Raw genomic sequence first — 17,070 nt, 5'->3', positions numbered from 1 at the left:
CAAAGATAAAGTTTTCATTAATTTGATTGGAGTCATGTAGGCAATCTTATCATCTCAAGGCACCCCGTTTGAGTTCATAGCCAAAAGAATATTGGAAAGAACTAGATGGTACTGGGATAGATCCACTAATTTTGTGCCATTGGTTTTTCTTTTAATAGAAAGCCTGCCCTACAACATTACAAGGAGTCTTTTCGAACAAATTATTGCAGAATTGAAATATTGGAAAAAAAAATTAAATAAAGGCTACCCAATGCAAATTAATTCCAGGTAGTAAGTCTTAAATTCTTTAGGACGTCTAATCCTCTCAAATATTTCTCTGCACGAAATTTGCTTTTCGTAACATTGTTTTAGTTTTTTATCTATTCAAAACCCAGAAACTAGCTTTAACCTAGTTGAACAAAACAATGTTAGCTTCCTTGTTCAGCTCCCTGCCATATGCCGTAAAGCAGTTTTAAAGTGTTGGTTTTTGCTAATAAGTTGAGAGTCTGATGTAGCCTTTATCTCTGATAAAGGAGACTTCTCTCCAAGAATCCAAATAAGTCTTTATTAATTGATCAAAAGTTATCAATAGAAGAAGACAATTCTTATAAATGTAAAGCAAACTAATCCTAATCCTAATTAATCAAAGAAACTAATCATAATCATAATGAATCAAGAAAACTAATCATAATACTAATCAATTAAGGATCTAACTAAGATATCTTAATTTACTCTAATCCTACTACACCATTTTATCCCTAAAAAAAATAAAAATAAAATAATCCTAATTGGTGTATATACTAAATGAGAGAATTTTATTATTGATGAAAAGTTGCCCATGCAAGAAAACAATCTCTCTATTTATAGGGAATTGGAAAGCAAATTAATCCTAATCTTAATCAATCAAGAAAACTCATTCTAATCCTAATAAATCAAGGATTTGACTAAGATACCTTAAGCTACTCTAATCCTACCCCCATCATCCCCCCCCCCCCCCCCCCCCCAAAAAAAATCGTTCTCAAGTTTAAAAAGAAAATGAAGGTAAAAATAAAAAGGAAAGCCACTTGAATGGATTCAACTTTGAACAACTAATATCAACAACATTCAAATTGCAAAGTCGAGCCAAGATTTGTCTTTTGAAATGGAATAAAATTTTCTGCAAAATCATCATGAGTTAATCTTAGAATCATGTTAAAAAAATCCATTGCCAGCATAATCAAGTCTGAAGAAAACCTTTTTTTCAAAGTCTGAAGTACATTTGACTTAGGTTGGGCCATATTTATTGTAGTGGGTTTGAGTATGGGTTGGTATGAAGGCTTCAATAAAAGGAAATGGGCTTTAAATTGGAATTGGGTATGGGTTGTTTTAGGTTAAAAAAGTATGGGTAATGGGTCGATTCGGAAAAAAGAATGTGTTGGTTTTGCAAAAAGAATACGGGTGCAAAAATCGCAAAATAATTCACCTCGCGTTGCTTCTTTTTCTGTCTCGTGAACGATTGCTAATGGCATGTTAACCGGCCTCCAATGATCTCTTTCGTCAGCCATGCAATCTTCTTTCTTCATCGGGTCTGTTGGTTCAGCCACCTCAACCACCTTGCCAGTGATTTCGCCAAAATACCCACATTTTTTTGATTCCAAACATGTCATCTCCCACGTTGCTTCACAATTGACTTGAATTAGGTTTTCAAGTTTCTCAAATAAGTTTGCTTGTGGGTATTTTCTTCTTCTACCTCTCCAACGACTTTGATTTCAACATCCCTTATGTTGTGGAAGGATTTGTGGGTCAAGTCACTTTCCTCCATTTTCGACGTCGATTTCTTTTTCGATTTGAGTCGCGCAAGCTCCATTTTGAAAAGTCGGCTCTTCTGTTCATGTCCCACTCCATATTCTCTTCTTCACTGGATAGTTCTTCAAATTATTGTTGTCTCCTCTGATAAACACTCAATCTTGGTTGTTCTTGAATGTGTCTAAGATGTTCTTGGATGTTTCTCGGAAAGATTTGAGGTTGGTAGGAGTTCTGTTGCCGTTCTTGATCACCAAGATATCTTTCGACTTCAACTCTTTGGGTGGGCTTTATCAAATCTTGAAGTTGGTTCTGCCCTTCGAATAATTGATCCAATTGTAGAGAAATTTTCTCTAGTAACCTCATGATACCATTGATAGAATCTTCGACCAACTGCAAGCATTTGGTCGCAGTATTCGGTAATAGGACGGTGGGTGTCTCCGCCTTTTTGTTTTGAGAAGTTTTTGCCTGGAAGGCTTCTTTTCCTCCATCAAGCCCAATTGATTTTGATGCTCTGATACCGAATTGATGTAGCATAAAGAGATAAAGGAGAATTCTCTCCAAGAAGCCAAATAAGCCGTTATTAATTGATCAAAAGTTATCAATAGAAGAAGACAATTTTTTTTATGTATAGAGAATTGTAAAGCAAACTAATCCTAATCCTAATCCATCAAAGAAACTAATCCTAATTCTAATGAACTAAGAGAACTAATCATATTCTTAATCAATCAAGAAAACTAATCCTAATCCTAATCAACTAAGGGTTTTGACAAAGATAGCTTAATTTATTCTAATCCTACCACATCAGAGTCCATGCAACTCTGAAGCCACCGGAATCTCACATTTTCTTCTTTCTTTTGCACCTGTTTGTGCTTTCCCTTTTGACTCTCATGTGGACTTCTTATTTTGTTTCTGCAGAAGGACAAACGTTTATCTGGAATGTATTATGGCCCAGCTGAGAATTCTCATGTTGCATGTTACAGAATGGCATTGGCGAAGTTTCCTCGTGTTGATCGAAAAAAATGGTCCATTGTAGAAAGGGAGAATCTAGGGAAGGGAATAAGACAGCAATTTCAGGAGATGGTGCTTCAGATTTCGGTGGACCAAATCAGGTGACGTTTTTGTCTTTGTGTTTGCCTTATGCAATAATTTTTAGCGGTCGGGTGGATGGGTAATGAATGTGTATTACAAAGATGCTATGAGACTCTTTTCATTCATTTTATCTTTTAAATTTTAATTATATTTGGATAATTAACTAAATCCCACACTACTCTAAAGACTTTATTTGTTCAAAGATCCCTTTAGTTCTCAGTTTGCTCTTTACAAATTAAAGAAAATGGTTTAATGGGGACCCATATAGTAACCATTTTGTTTCCGGGTTTTGAAAATTGTTGTTTTCTCACATTTTCTTTACAATGTTTACAATTAGTGTTCACATTTTTTAGTTTTAAAAAACTTGTATTTGTTTTTTTTTTTTTCAAACTTTTCATAGAAATAGTGTAGGAAAACAAGCATAAATTTTTAGAATAGTACACTACTTTTTGTTTCCCCTCTCTATTATCAAGAAGGGATATACAAAAGAAGGGGAGATGAGATATTCCCATACATCAACAAGTTAAAAAAAGAAGTCCAGTTGGTGTAAATATGAGTTAGGCTATAATTGCAAAAGAATTAGAAGTAGAAGACCAAGCAGAAGCAAAAAGAGTAACTAGATTCCAAAATTTTCAAGTAGTGGAGGGATTACGGCTGGAGGTTTGGGATGTAATTGTTATTTGGGCTTTTGCTCAATGCTATTGTGTTAGGCCTCCGATTGTACTGCAGTATCAAAGAAGGAAGAATAAGGGTAATGTGGGAAAAGAAGAAGTTGTGGTAGTCCAGTTCATGTTTAAAAATAGAGGGAAGCGGGAAATGAGAGATTATGGAAAATCAGAATATTTTGGGTGAAGGAAGCTGAACTCTCGCGTGTGGGAGGAAGCTAGAGTCGGGTTTGTTCGTAGGGAGATTTGTAGAAGTGTTGCTCATCGTCTATCTCGTCGAGTAGATGGTTTTATAGTGGAGTAGCAATGATTGTGTAGTGAACGTCAACGATTGTGTAGAAAGTGGGCACGATCACGTAGAGTATAGCCGCGATCATGTAGTAGATTACCTGATCTTTTCATCGTTTAGCGAGTCACATGTAATATCGTTTAGAGGATCACATAGACGATCGTGTAATTCAACAAATTATCAGTAAAGTTCTTCTAAACGATTTGGTTTCTATCAAATTGGTATCAAAGCGTTAACCTGGGTAGGTATGGCTCAAAAACAATTCGAGGAGAAATTGGAGTTGCTAGATCAGGAGATTTCTGGACTCAGAGTCGAAATGCAAAAACTACCAACAATTGAGGAAAACTTAGCATCGTTAGCTAAGAGCATTGATCGACTAGGATTACAAGCAGAGACGCATCAGAAAATGCTCATTTCGTACGTTGCAGAAATGGCAAAGGGAAAAACGAAAGCGACGAAAGAGAGACGGATCGAGGAGTGAAATGACGGAAGGATCGAACAACAATAATACGAGCGGGACGAACAATTCAATCAAATTAGGGGGAGAAGAAGCGTCTAGCGATCAGAGTAAATTCAAGAAAGTGGAGATGCTATTGTTTAGCGAAAGTGATCTGGATTTGTGGCTCTTCAGAGCGGATCGATACTTCCAGATTCATAAGTTGAAGGAATTCGAGAAGTGACTATTGCGGTGATTAGCTTTGACGGTGCTGCGTTAGACTATTACCGATCTAAAGAAGGGAGGGAGTCATTCAAAGATTCGGAAGATTTAAAAGGAAGAATGTTAGTTCGATTTCGATCCTTAAGAGAGGGATCGATCTGTGGTAGATTCTTGGCTATTAAGCAAGAAACAATGGTGGAAGCGTATCGAAATTTGTTTGATAAGTTGGTGGCGCCGTTACCACATATTCCAAGCAGTGTGCTGGAGGAGACATTCATGAATGGTCTAGCTCCTTGGATTAAGGCTGAGGTCGAATGCTGGGAACCAACAGGATTGGCGCAGATGATGTCGCTAGCACAACGTATTGAAGACCGGGAGAATGCGCGGGTTGAAGCGGGTCGGGTGAGAATATTCGGATGTAAGATCCAAACCCTGAATACTTTGAAATTTAATATCGATAATACGAGTAAGTCAGGGAACAACGGAGATACGAAAGAGGGAGGGAAATCCGGAGAGACGTTTTCGATGAGGACAATTACTCTGCGTGGTGTGTCGACTAATGACAATCGGAGAGAAACTCTGGCTAGGAAGTTGTCAGACGTTGAATTCCAAGCGAAGAGAGAGAAGGGACTTTGTTTCCGATGCGATGAGAAATATACCATGGGACATCGGTGCAAAGGGCGCGAACTCAGAGAATTGAGACTGCTCGTTGTGCATGCGTCTGGTGAGGAGATGGAATTACACGAAGACGACGGAATAAGGGAAGAAATACTGAAATTGAATATGATGACTGTGAAGGAAGAAGTTTCGACGATTGCGAAACTCTCTGTGAATTCAGTTGTAGGCTTGACAAATCCTTGAACAATGAAGGTTAAGGGGGAGATCAAAGGAGAGCTTGTTGTGATACTGATTGACTGTGGAGCAACTCACAATTTTATATCGGAGGTAGTGGCTAATCGTTTACAGTTGGAAATCACAGAAACAACGAATTACAGGGTAGTTTTGGGATCAGGATCAGCGATTAGGGGTAAAGGGGTGTGTAAGAACATGGAAATTGTGATAGGCGAATGGAAGGTGAATGATAGCTTTCTGCCATTGGAGCTCGGTAGTGTGGATGTTATTTTGGGTATGCAATAGCTCCATTCTTTGGGGAAGACAGAAGTTGACTGGCGGAATTTAACGATGACTTTTGCTCATGGGGATTGAAGAGTAACGTTGCAGGGTGATCCAAGTTTGACAAAAGTAAGGATTAGTCTGAAAAGCATGGTGAAGACTTGGGTAGCTGAGGATCAAGGATTTTTGGTGGAATGTCGAATGTTGGACGGAGGGGAGTCTGTGGCTGAGCGGTACGGAATAGAAGAAGTCTATACAGTTCTAGATTCCATACCAACTTTGTTAACTAAGTTTGAAGATGTGTTTGAATGGCTGGAAGAACTTCCTCCTCGTCGAAGCATTAAACACCATATACACTTGAAGGAAGGAACGAATCCTATAAATGTACGACCATATCGATATGTGTATCACCAAAAGGCAAAGATGGAGAAGTTGGTCGAGGAAATGTTAGATTCCGACCATATCGATATGTGTATCACCAGAAGGCAGAGATGGAGAAGTTGGTCGAGGAAATGTTAGATTCAGAAATCATCAGGCCAAGCACTAGTCCTTATTCAAGTCCTGTTTTGCTGGTCAGAAAGAAGGATGGAGGTTGGAGATTCTGCGTGGACTACAGGGCTCTCAATAGTGCTAGCATCGCAGATAAGTTTCCGATTCTAGTGGTTGAAGAGTTGTTTGACGAATTGAATGGAGCTGCTTTGTTCTCTAAGCCAGACTTAAAATTGGGCTACCACCAGGTCAGGATGAACCCAAGGGATGTGGAGAAGATTGCTTTTCGTACACATGAAGGACATTACGAATTCTTGGTAATGCCTTTTGGATTGACTAATGCACCCTCCATGTTTCAGGCCTTGATGAATACAATATTCAAGCCGTATCTACGACATTTTGTGTTAGTATAGTAGAAGTTTGGAGGAATATTTGCAGCATTTGGAGGTGGTGCTATCGGTGTTGAGGGAGAATGAGCTCTATGCTAATAGGAAGAAATGTCTATTTGCGAAGGAACGAGTAGAATACTTGGGGCACATAATTTTGAGGCAAGGCGTGGAGGTAGACCCGGAGAAAGTACGGGCAATATTAGAATGGCCAATGCCTAGGACAATCAAGGAGGTGAGAGGATTGCTAAATTGCTCGGTTATGATTTTGAAGTGGTCTATCGTCCATGATTGGAGAATGGGGCTGCAGATGCATTGTCCAGGGTAGAAATTGAAGCTTAGTTGGCTCAGCTGGCTTAGTTGACGGCTCCTACATTGATTGATATGGCAGTTATTCAAAAGGAGGTAGAGCAAGATGATAGATTGCAATGAATCAAAAGCCGAGTACTGCGAAAGGAGGAAGGAGTACAAGATTTCTCTATACATCAGGGAGTGCTGAAGTTCAAAGGGAGGTTAGTGATTTCAAGTACTTTGACTCTTATACCTACTATCATGCATACATATCATGACTGTTTTTTTGGTGGTCACTCGGGATTTTTGAGAACATATAACAGAGTATTTGGGGAATTGTATTGGGAAGGGATGAAGAGGGCTGTTAAGAAGTATGTGGAAGAATGCGTGGTTTGTCAAAGGAACAAGTCCTTAGCATTGTCCCCTGCAGGGCTGTTGATGCCACTTCCTATTCTTGATGTGATATGGGCTGACATATCGATGGATTTTATTGAGGGCTTACCCAAAGGGGCATGATGTGATCTTGGTGGTAGTGGACAGATTGAGCAAGTATGCTCATTTTTTGGCTTTAAAACATCCTTTGAATGTTGAAGTTGTGGCTAATATATTCTGTAGAGAAGTAGTGAAGCTGCATGGGGTTCAAAAGTCTATTGTCTCAAACCAGGACAAGGTGTTTGTGAATAATTTTTGGCAAGAGCTGTTCAGACTTTCGGGTACCAAGCTTCATCGAAGTACAACATATCATCCTCAATCGGATGGTCAGACAGAGGTGGTGAATCACAGTGTAGAGATGTACTTGCGATGTTTCTGTGGAGAACGTCCAAAGGAGTGGATTAAATGGTTACATTGGGCTGAGTACTGGTATAATACTACATATAATGCCTCCACTGGTTTTTCTCCTTTCCAGATTGTTTATGGGCGTCCTCCTTCGATGTTGATTTATTATGGGGATATTGCACTTCGAATGCGACATTAGACCAACAGATGCGGGATAGGTATGCCGCCTTGCGTGTCCTCAAGGAGCATTTGCGGGCAGCCCAAGATAAAATGAAGAAGTATGCTGACAAGAAGCGGAGGGATGTGGAGTTTCAAGTAGGAGATTGGGTATGGTTGAAATGCATCCTTATTGCCAAATCTCAGTAAGACAAAAGAGGTATGTCAAACTATCTCCCAAGTATTATGGGCCATATCAGGTTATTGACAGGGTGGGATTGGTAGCTTATAAATTGGAGCTTCCATTGACGGTATCAATCCATCCAGTCTTTCATGTTTCACAACTTAAAAAGGTGGTGGGGCAGCAAGAAGGGAGTCCATCTGTGGATCCTTTGGTAAATGAGAACCATACCTGGCTGATTGAACCAGAAGAAGTATTGGGTTCTCGATCCCAGTTGTCTCAACGGGGGCATGAGGTTTTGGTGAAATGGAAAGGGTTGCCAGCGCACGAGGCTACTTGGGAGGTGTTGGATGATTTCCAGAAACAGTTTCCAGAATTTTACCTTGAGGACAAGGTAAAGGTGGAGGAGGGAGGTAATGTTAGGCCTCCGATTGTACTACAGTATCAAAGAAGGAAGAATAAGGGTAATGTGGAAAAAGAAGTTGCGGTAGTTAGGGAGGTTGGGGACCACAACTAGTGAATTTCAATTCGGTTGGGAGGAGTTCTTGTTTAAAAGTAGTGGGAAGCGGGAAATGAGAGATTATGGAAAATCAGAATATTTTGGGTGAAGGAAGCTGAACTCTCACGTGTGGGAGGAAGCTAGAGTCGGGTTTGTTTGTAGGGAGATTTGTAGAAGTGTCGCTCATCGTCTATCTTGTTGAGTAGACGATCTTATAGTGGAGTAGCAATGATCATGTAGTGAACGTCAACGATCGTGTAGAAAGTGGGTGCGACCGCGTAGAGTATAGCAGCAATTGTGTAGTAGATTACCTGATCTTTTCATCGTTTAGCGAGTCGCATGTAATATCGTTTAGCGGATCGCATAGACGATCGTGTAATTCAACAAATTATCAATAAAGTTCTTCTAAACGATTTGGTTTCTATCATATTGCAAGTGTGGTTGGTGAGTAGGAAAAATTTTCATGTGCTGTTTTTGGGGGCTGGAGATTTGGGATGCAATTGTTCTCGGAGTGTTGTATCTATTTTATTATTATTTTTGGGATAAGAAGTTGTATCTAATTCTTTTTGTAACTACTTATCCTTTTTCCTACCTACTTGTGGTTTATTTGTGTCATTTTGCTATTTTGGGAGGGTTGTTTCTCTCCATTGTAATTTGATCTATGTATTTGTGTTTACCGAGATAGAGAGGGATGGTTGGTGATTCACCTTTCCCTTTTTCTTCTCTTCTTTTTAGAAGCCTTACAAAAGTTATTATGGTATTTGGCAGTGGGCTACAAGGATTTTCTGCGGATTCGGATGATTTGGATAACATTCTTGCATCAATAAAAGACCTTGACATCACTCCTGAAAAGATAAGGGAATTTCTGCCAAAAGTTAATTGGGACAAATTGGCTTCCATGTATCTTCAGGGTCGCTCAGGAGCAGAATGTGAAGCAAGGTATGTACTTCAGGACTTATTTATTTTATTTTTTTTGTACAACAAGATTTTCTTTAAACCTCTTCACTTCCATAATTTTAGTTTTCCTTTGCTTTGCTTACAAGAAATATGGTTGAAAACTATTTTTTTGACCCATCTTTCTATAAATTAATCTCTAGTCATTTATGTATGCATACATATACATATATTTTCTAAAATCTATTTCTAGTTTTTTAGAAATTTCAATTTAATCCTGTGTAGGTTAGGTTCGTTTGACCTATCTTCAATTTAGTCCTTTACCACCTACAAGTAAGGTCAAAAGTCGTTTGTCTTATTGATTTAAATGATCTGCCTTACCTTATTTAGAAAACCTTAACGATACAACATTTTTTTAAAAATATCTAGATGATTACTTTTCAACTTTTATGGATAGCGAGGACTAGCACTCGCTTGACAAACCTAATACATTAAAGAATAAAGGATGAAGTTGAGACCTATATTTAAAGTAAAATGCTTGTATTTTTCCAGCTTAATTATGTTGTAGTATTCTTGTTTGTTTTTGTTTCGTTGATAGGGACTAAATTGAAAATGAGATATATTTAGCTAGGTTTTTTTCTTTTGAAAATATTATTTTGGTCCCTGTACTTTTGGTTTTGGTTCAGTTTGGTTCTTATACTTTCAAATTTGTTCGTTTAGGATCCTATAGTTTAAAAATGTTCATTTTGGTCCTCGTACATTTAATTTGGGTTCATTTTGGTCGTATTCTTTTAAAAAGTGACCATCTTGGTCCATTTACTTTATTATTATTATTATTATTATTTCATTTTTAAGGGATAAAAATGGTTACTTTTTGAAAGTTCAAGTACTAAAATGAACCAAATTTGAAATTACAAAAACCAAATTAAAGATTTTGAGAGTAAAGAGACCAAGATGAACCAAAGTTGAAAGTATAGGGACCCAAATGAACCGAAACCAAGTTAGTTTGCTAGTGTTTTCCTAATTTTTCTTGATGTGAAAACAATACTGTAGAAAATCCTTTCATCTCAAGAAGTTAGGCTCTTGAATAATTTTCAAGCTGTTAGAATTTGTGGCATACTTTGTATGCCACAGATTTCCTCGACCATACTTGAAGGGAATTCTGTATGGTGATGGTATTATTTTACCTTTACTTTGGTAGATTATTTATTTTTTCAATACAGAGGCTTTTGCCACTGGTATAAATCTGTTCAGTTCTTGACGAGTCCATGTTGATTTTCTTTGAAGCATGTCAACTTCAATCAGCATCGCAGAGGTCTATGACGATCATCATCACAGATATATTGACCATAATTGGTTTTGAATAATAGTGGAAGGCCTTCATATTATAGTACAGGTGGGACCAACTTGTAACAAATGCCTTATTCAGACAGTGGTCTTCATTATGTCTGTGATGGCAATTGTCACAGACATCTGTGATGTCTTGTGTTTCCTTGAATGACACGCTTTTACTATATATTTTCTGACTTAATGATTGTATTTGCTAATCCTTGTAGGTGGTTGAATTTTGAAGACCCCCTAATTAATCGAGATCCATGGACTACAAGTGAGGATAAGAATCTTTTGTTTACTATCCAACAGAAGGGGTTGAATAACTGGATCGAGATAGCAGTTTCATCAGGTACAAACAGAACTCCTTTTCAGTGCTTGTCTCGGTATCAAAGGAGTTTAAACGCTTCCATATTAAAGAGGGAGTGGACCAAAGATGAGGATGATAAACTTCGATCTGCTGTTGCTATATTTGGCGTGAGAGATTGGCAGGCAGTAGCTTCTACTTTAGAAGGACGAGCTGGCACACAGTGCTCTAATAGGTTGATCTTATTTACAATATCTGACCTGTTCATCTTTGCATTTCATACTTCAGTCCTTTCTCATAGTGAAAGAAAATGTTCATAGAATGGGCTTGAGATGTTTAGAGAGTTTTTACCATGTCGATAGGCTCATGTTTTCGATTTAACCGAACTATATTGAAATATAAAAGATCAAAAAATAAATCATGAGAAAATAAAAACATTCCAATTCAAACTAAAAGATATGAAGGATCCTTAATGCTTTTATTTTCTCTGTTTAACTTTGTTTTTTTTTTTATTGCACTTTTATTATATTTTGGGTATTAAGGTTTCGTTTCCTTTTTAGAAAAGAAATATTGAAATATAAAAAATAACAGTTGCAAGAGGTACTTGATACCTCCCCAATCTTGAGTATACTAACTCAAGCCTAAAACCAACTAAAAAATTCTCTAACTTCCTCCTTTCTCCCTCCCTCTATTCGTAACTAAATACCAACCTCTCTAACTAATTACGAATAAGTAAATATCTTAATATCCCAATAATACTCTAACAACAACCTCTTTAATTAATTAGTAACATATCCTTAATATAACACTCGGGTTTAGAAGGGGTTCATGAATGATCAAAATCACATTTGAATAGGAGACCATGAGGATATGAATGTTTGGTCAAGGAAGGCTCGTAACGGACTTGATAGCTACTACCTATACTCACAAGATGCACTTTCCTTTTCGTTGACTGAATCATAAGAACTTAAAAGTTAGGTGTGCTTGCCTTGGAGCAATCCTATGATGGGTCACCTCATGAGAATTGTCCTAGGATGCATGTGAGAAGGGCAAAACATGTTGAAAGAACATGTATTGGCTTGTGAAGATGATTTTCACTCTTAGAAGCACTTCAAGATAAGTAACCATGATGTTGTCAAGTCTCAAGAGATGCAGAGGAATATTGGTGCCATCAAGTGCCAAATATGGGTTTTGAAACATGGGCTTGGGGGCATTACAAATGGTATTAGAGTAGAACTAGAACATTTCTTAGTAAAATGTGGTTTGGGGGCAAACCAAGGCGGAAGACTAGGGACATGTAATGCTTGAGTTTAGGAGGCATACGTGAATGAGTTGAGATCACATTTGAATGAGAGACCCTGAGAATATGGAAGTATGGTTAAGAAAAGGCTTTAACAGAATTGATAGCTACTATCAAAAGAGGTTAAAGGCAGACACCAAAATCTGTTGAAAGATTTTTCTATTCAGCTCCTTTCTTTTCCCCTCTTGTTTTTTGTGTTATGGGGGATGGCAAGGAAACCTATTTTTGGGAAAATCATTAGGTGGGGATAGATCCCAATCTTTTTCGTTTCCTCAATTATAACATTTGTACTTTTTGAAAAATTGTTTTGTGTTAGACCTTTTGGGTTGGTTGGGGATTTCTGTTCTTTCTTCTTTAGTTTTCGTCGGCTATTGTCCAATAGGGAAACTATGGAGGTGGCCTCTCTGCTATCATGGATCGAGGGTTTTGACTTTAGGCTTGGGAGTAGGGATGCTTGTGTTTGGAGTCCTAACCCTTTGGAGGGCCTTTCTTGTAAGTCGTTCTTTAGGATTTTATTGGATCCTTCTCCTATTGTTGAGTTGGTTTTTGATTTTTTATCAAAGATTAAGATGCCAAAGAAAGTCAAGTTCTTTTCTTGGTGTGCTTTGCTTGGTCGTGTGAACACGATGAATAGGCTACTGAGAAAGATGTCTTCGTTAATGGGTCCTTTTGTTGTTCCTTCCTCAGAAGGTTGAGGAAAACTTGGATCACCTTCTTTGGGAGTACCAGTTTGCGAGATCCGTTTGGAATGGGTTCTTTTAAGAGTTCGATTTTATACTTGCTTGCCAGAGGGATGTTTGGTTGATGATTGGGGAATTCCTCCTCCATCTGCCCTTAAAAAGAATATCGTTTTCTTTGGTTTGCGAGGATATGTGTGTTATTATAGGATCATTGAGGGGATCGAGGTGTGGAGAGGGATCCTAGTAAGGTTTGGTCTTTGGTGAGGTTTCATGTTTCTTTGAGCTACGATTTTGAAGATGTTTTGTAATTGTTCCCTAGGCAATATTTTACTTACTTAGAAATCCTTTCTTAAGTGAGGTTTTTTCGTGGGCTTAGTTTTTGTATGCCCTTGACCCTTGTATTCTTTTATTTTTTCTCAAAGAAAACAGTAGTTTCTATCAAAAGAAATGAAAATAAGAATTGGTAGCTACTACCTATACCAATTAGATACACTTTCCTTTTCAGTAGCTCAACCATAAAAACTCCAAAATTAAGTGTGCTTGCCTTTGAACAATCTTATGTTGGGTGACTTGTTGGAAATTTTCTGAGGACGTATGTGAGTGAGGACAAAATATGTTGAAAGGACTTGTGTTGGTTTGTGAGGATAGTCTTCACTCTTAGAAGCACTTCAAGACAGATAAATGAAGATGTTGTCAGGTCCCAGGGATTCAAGGAAATTCTTGGCCATCAGGTGCCAAATCTAGATTATGAATCATGGTTCCAATCTTGGGCATGAGGCATTACACTTACTATCCCCTTAATGCTCTGATACCATAACCACCTCTCTAACCAATTATTAATATACCATCAATATCTAAATAATACTATGATAGGGTTCCTATCGTTTTTTTTCTCATTATATTTTATTCACTTTCAGTTGTATTTTTGGATGGAAAAGAAGAACATTTATGGAAACACCAAGTTATTTGAATATTATGGTCTCAATCATAGTATTGCTCCGTGACATATGGTTGTTTTCTATTGCAGTCATTCAATTGCTATAATGAATTTTCTATTTTCAGGTGGAAAAAATCCCTTGACCCAGCTAGGACAAAAAGAGGTCATTTCACTCCAGATGAAGACAATCGCTTGAAAATTGCTGTTCTGCTCCTTGGGCCCAAAAATTGGAACAAGAAAGCAGAATTTTTACCTGGTCGAAATCAAGTTCAATGCAGAGAAAGGTGTGTTAAGTTGACCCATTTTATGCCTCGTTTTTATTAGCTTAGTGCTTATTAATCTTTTTATCATTATTTTTATTATTTTCTTGGGGTGAGAGGGAAGCCCCGGGAGGGGGGGATAAGGGACAATATCCACTAACTCAAGCCTGAATTAAAAAAGTGGCCAGAAAGTAGATACCCTGCAATTACCTTTGATAAGTGGGTGTCTATGGCAAGGAGTAGAATAGTGTGAACCCTAAGGAGATGTGAAGTCCAAGGAGTTAACCCAGAATATAAGGAGTGATAAAGCATAAAATTGATGTCTTTTAGTGGTGGGACCTATAAATTCCCTGGGCCAAACAAGGAGTGGTGGAGTTCACGATTCCTACTTCTAAACTCCTTGGACCAATCACACGGATTTAGTTCGAGAAGCCAAAGCATCAATAATCTCTTCCACTCCCCCATCTTCAGTTATCTTTAGTGTCTCCCTAACCAGAATAAAAAGAAGCTTAATGCATTAACAAGTAGCTAGTTATTTGCTCCGATTTGACTTTTTATTAATTGTGATGGCAGATGGTTTAATTGTTTAGATCCTTCCTTGAGAAGATGTGAATGGACAGAAGAGGAGGATTTAAGGCTGGAGATAGCAATTCAGGAACATGGATATAGCTGGGCTAAGGTAGCTGCATGTGTACCATCACGTACAGATAATGACTGTCGGAGGTATTGGTGTGCAGATTAAGTCTGTAAATTCCTGTTACTTGAAAGCCTCTTATCAATATAAAACATTTGTGTGTTAGATGCTACTTTAAAATGTTTAGCATTCTCTTATTTCTAAATCAAATTGTTCTTCGTAATAGGAGATGGAAGAAGTTATTTCCCAATGAAGTTCCTTTGCTCCAGGAAGCTAGAAAGATTCAGAAGGCTGCCCTTATTAGCAACTTTGTCGATAGGGAATCAGAGCGTCCTGCTCTTGGTCCTGCTGACTTTCGACCCAGGCTAAATACAGATATATTATGTCATACTGATGATCCAAAACCTGCCCCAAAAAGAAATGCGAAGACGAGGTTAGTTAGAATATGACCCTTTAATTTACTTGTCTTATACTCAATATCTATTATCTATATATACATATTTGTTTGTTTTATTTTTAAGATTCTAGTTTTGACTTGCGGTACCTTGGTCTACAGGAAGATGCCAGTGTCGAGGAATGAAAAGAGTGCTACTGGGTAGGTTATGATTTTTCTTTGTTGATCTAGAGCCCGGCTGTCTTATTCTTTTCTTTTCTTTTCTTCTGAAAGAAATTTATTGTCTGGCATTGAAGCTCTTGTTAATTCTTTTCTTTCATGTTTGTAAGTTTGCAGCTTTATATACCCTGCATTAGCATGCATGTTAGAATTTGCAAGTTGAATGAACTACATATTTTTCTGCAGTGATGCTCCAAGGAAGAGGAAATCAAATTACCAGAGGAATCAGGCTGATGCAACCGCTCGGGTGGGTATTGCAAATAATACCTCTTCTGTCCCAGAGGAAGTTCAATCTTTAAAGCCTCCAAGAAAACGAAATAGGCATGAAGCTTGTACCGTGAAGAGAACAGGGGTTCTGGAGCTACGTTCTAACAAGTGGTGTGCTAAACAGAATTTGAACACTCGGAGCGTTGGGGTGCAGCTGAGTAGTAAGGAATGTGAGATGACCAACAGTGACTTCACCGAGACTGTTGATGGGAATGGTCTGGAGGTATTTGAGAACAAAATTGCAGATAAGCTTTCTGAAAGAGATGTATTCTTTTCAGAACCAGAAGAAAATCAAAACTCAACTGGATCTTCTGGAGTCTCGGTACTGTCCGAAATGACTAACGACATGGATGAATATAATCCCTCCATCCTTCCAGATACAACATTGTTGGCTAGTACTACCGTGGATGATATCGAAGAATTGAAGGGGAAGAGTGGTGCAGACAGAGATCTGGATGACAGTAACAGTTTCTCGTTACCGCTCAGTTGCTTAGAACTTAGGACAATTGACGGTGAAGGTGTGGACAGTTATTCCGTGGACAAATCTACAGATAAAAGCCATGAGGTTTGCAAGCAACCCCAAGGCAGAAGGAAGAAAAATAGCAAAACATCAAATAAAAACCACAATTATTCATTTCTTTCTTGTCAACAAGTGGAGCAGGAGAGGTTGGGGATGAATGAGCCTCGTCATCGTAATCAATCAAAGAAGAGAAAACATAGTAGTACAAATACGAGTTTGTTAGGAACATTGGAGGCAGTTGAGGAGGTTGATAACTGCACTCTAGTCGGCTTTTTGCAAAAAAGATTGAAGAAAGTTGATTGCAGTTCTGGTACTCCCTTAGAAGTTGATAACGATGACAATGATCGTATTGCCTCGTTTCTTAATAAATTGAAGAGAAAAAAACATCAGCCACCTAGTGATGGTTGAGTTAAATTAAGGTAGGATGACATGGTTTTGTTGCATTTTTGGGATATCTGAAGCAACATCACATTGAATCTCGGAAGAAGGTTATGGAAGGCTGTACAAATAAAGCTTCCAAGGCTGAATGGCTAAATGCTCAACTATACGTTTGATTCTATGGTTGACAAATTTTTGTTTCGTGATTTAGCTAAGAGGGCTTTGGCAATTTTGTTTTGTTTTGGTTCATTTTCTTTTTCTAATTTGTTAATTTTTTTTTTCTGAGAAGGTAGCATAATCTTCTCTTTGTACATTTATCTCACAATCTTAATGAAATTATTAAGGTATGAAGAGTTTTTTTTGGTCGTGAATTTGATGAGCATAACAACGTACAACAAAAACACGGATATAGAGAAAATATAATATAATAATAATATATAATAAAATGAATAAATATTAAAATAAATAAAATATAAATATTTAAATATTTAAAATAAATAAATAACAAAAAATAACAAAATAACAAAATATGAATTTTTCTACTTTTCCAATCTTTTTAGATTGATGACCATTATGTGTCTTTCAAAACTCATA

At 37.7% G+C, this 17,070-nt stretch overlaps 1 protein-coding gene and 1 pseudogene across 8 annotated transcripts in view; both read left to right on the top strand.

Moving 5' to 3' along the window:
- The window catches only part of MYB4R1 (myb domain protein 4r1), a 30,962-nt gene extending 14,115 nt beyond the window's left edge, over positions 1 to 16,847 (top strand). For all 8 annotated transcript variants that reach the window (XM_039049789.2, XM_039049790.2, XM_090307499.1 and 5 more), the window contains 8 exons: positions 2,680 to 2,873; positions 9,126 to 9,296; positions 10,808 to 11,122; positions 13,930 to 14,088; positions 14,638 to 14,787; positions 14,925 to 15,131; positions 15,255 to 15,293; positions 15,498 to 16,847. In XM_039049789.2, coding sequence (XP_038905717.2) covers positions 2,680 to 2,873; positions 9,126 to 9,296; positions 10,808 to 11,122; positions 13,930 to 14,088; positions 14,638 to 14,787; positions 14,925 to 15,131; positions 15,255 to 15,293; positions 15,498 to 16,506 — 2,244 coding nt within the window. In that variant the 3' untranslated portion in view covers positions 16,507 to 16,847. The remainder of the gene's footprint in view (positions 1 to 2,679; positions 2,874 to 9,125; positions 9,297 to 10,807; positions 11,123 to 13,929; positions 14,089 to 14,637; positions 14,788 to 14,924; positions 15,132 to 15,254; positions 15,294 to 15,497) is intronic.
- LOC150032435 (uncharacterized) lies at positions 4,290 to 5,749 on the top strand (annotated as a pseudogene).
- Positions 16,848 to 17,070: the final 223 nt, after the last annotated feature.

Source organism: Benincasa hispida, chromosome 11 (genome assembly GCF_027475165.1).
Source record: "Benincasa hispida cultivar pf3 chromosome 11, pf3_genome.v1.1, whole genome shotgun sequence".
NCBI lineage: Eukaryota > Viridiplantae > Streptophyta > Magnoliopsida > Cucurbitales > Cucurbitaceae > Benincasa > Benincasa hispida.
The sequence above is the reverse complement of the archived record's forward strand: the minus strand, read 5'-3'. Positions and strand labels throughout refer to the sequence as shown.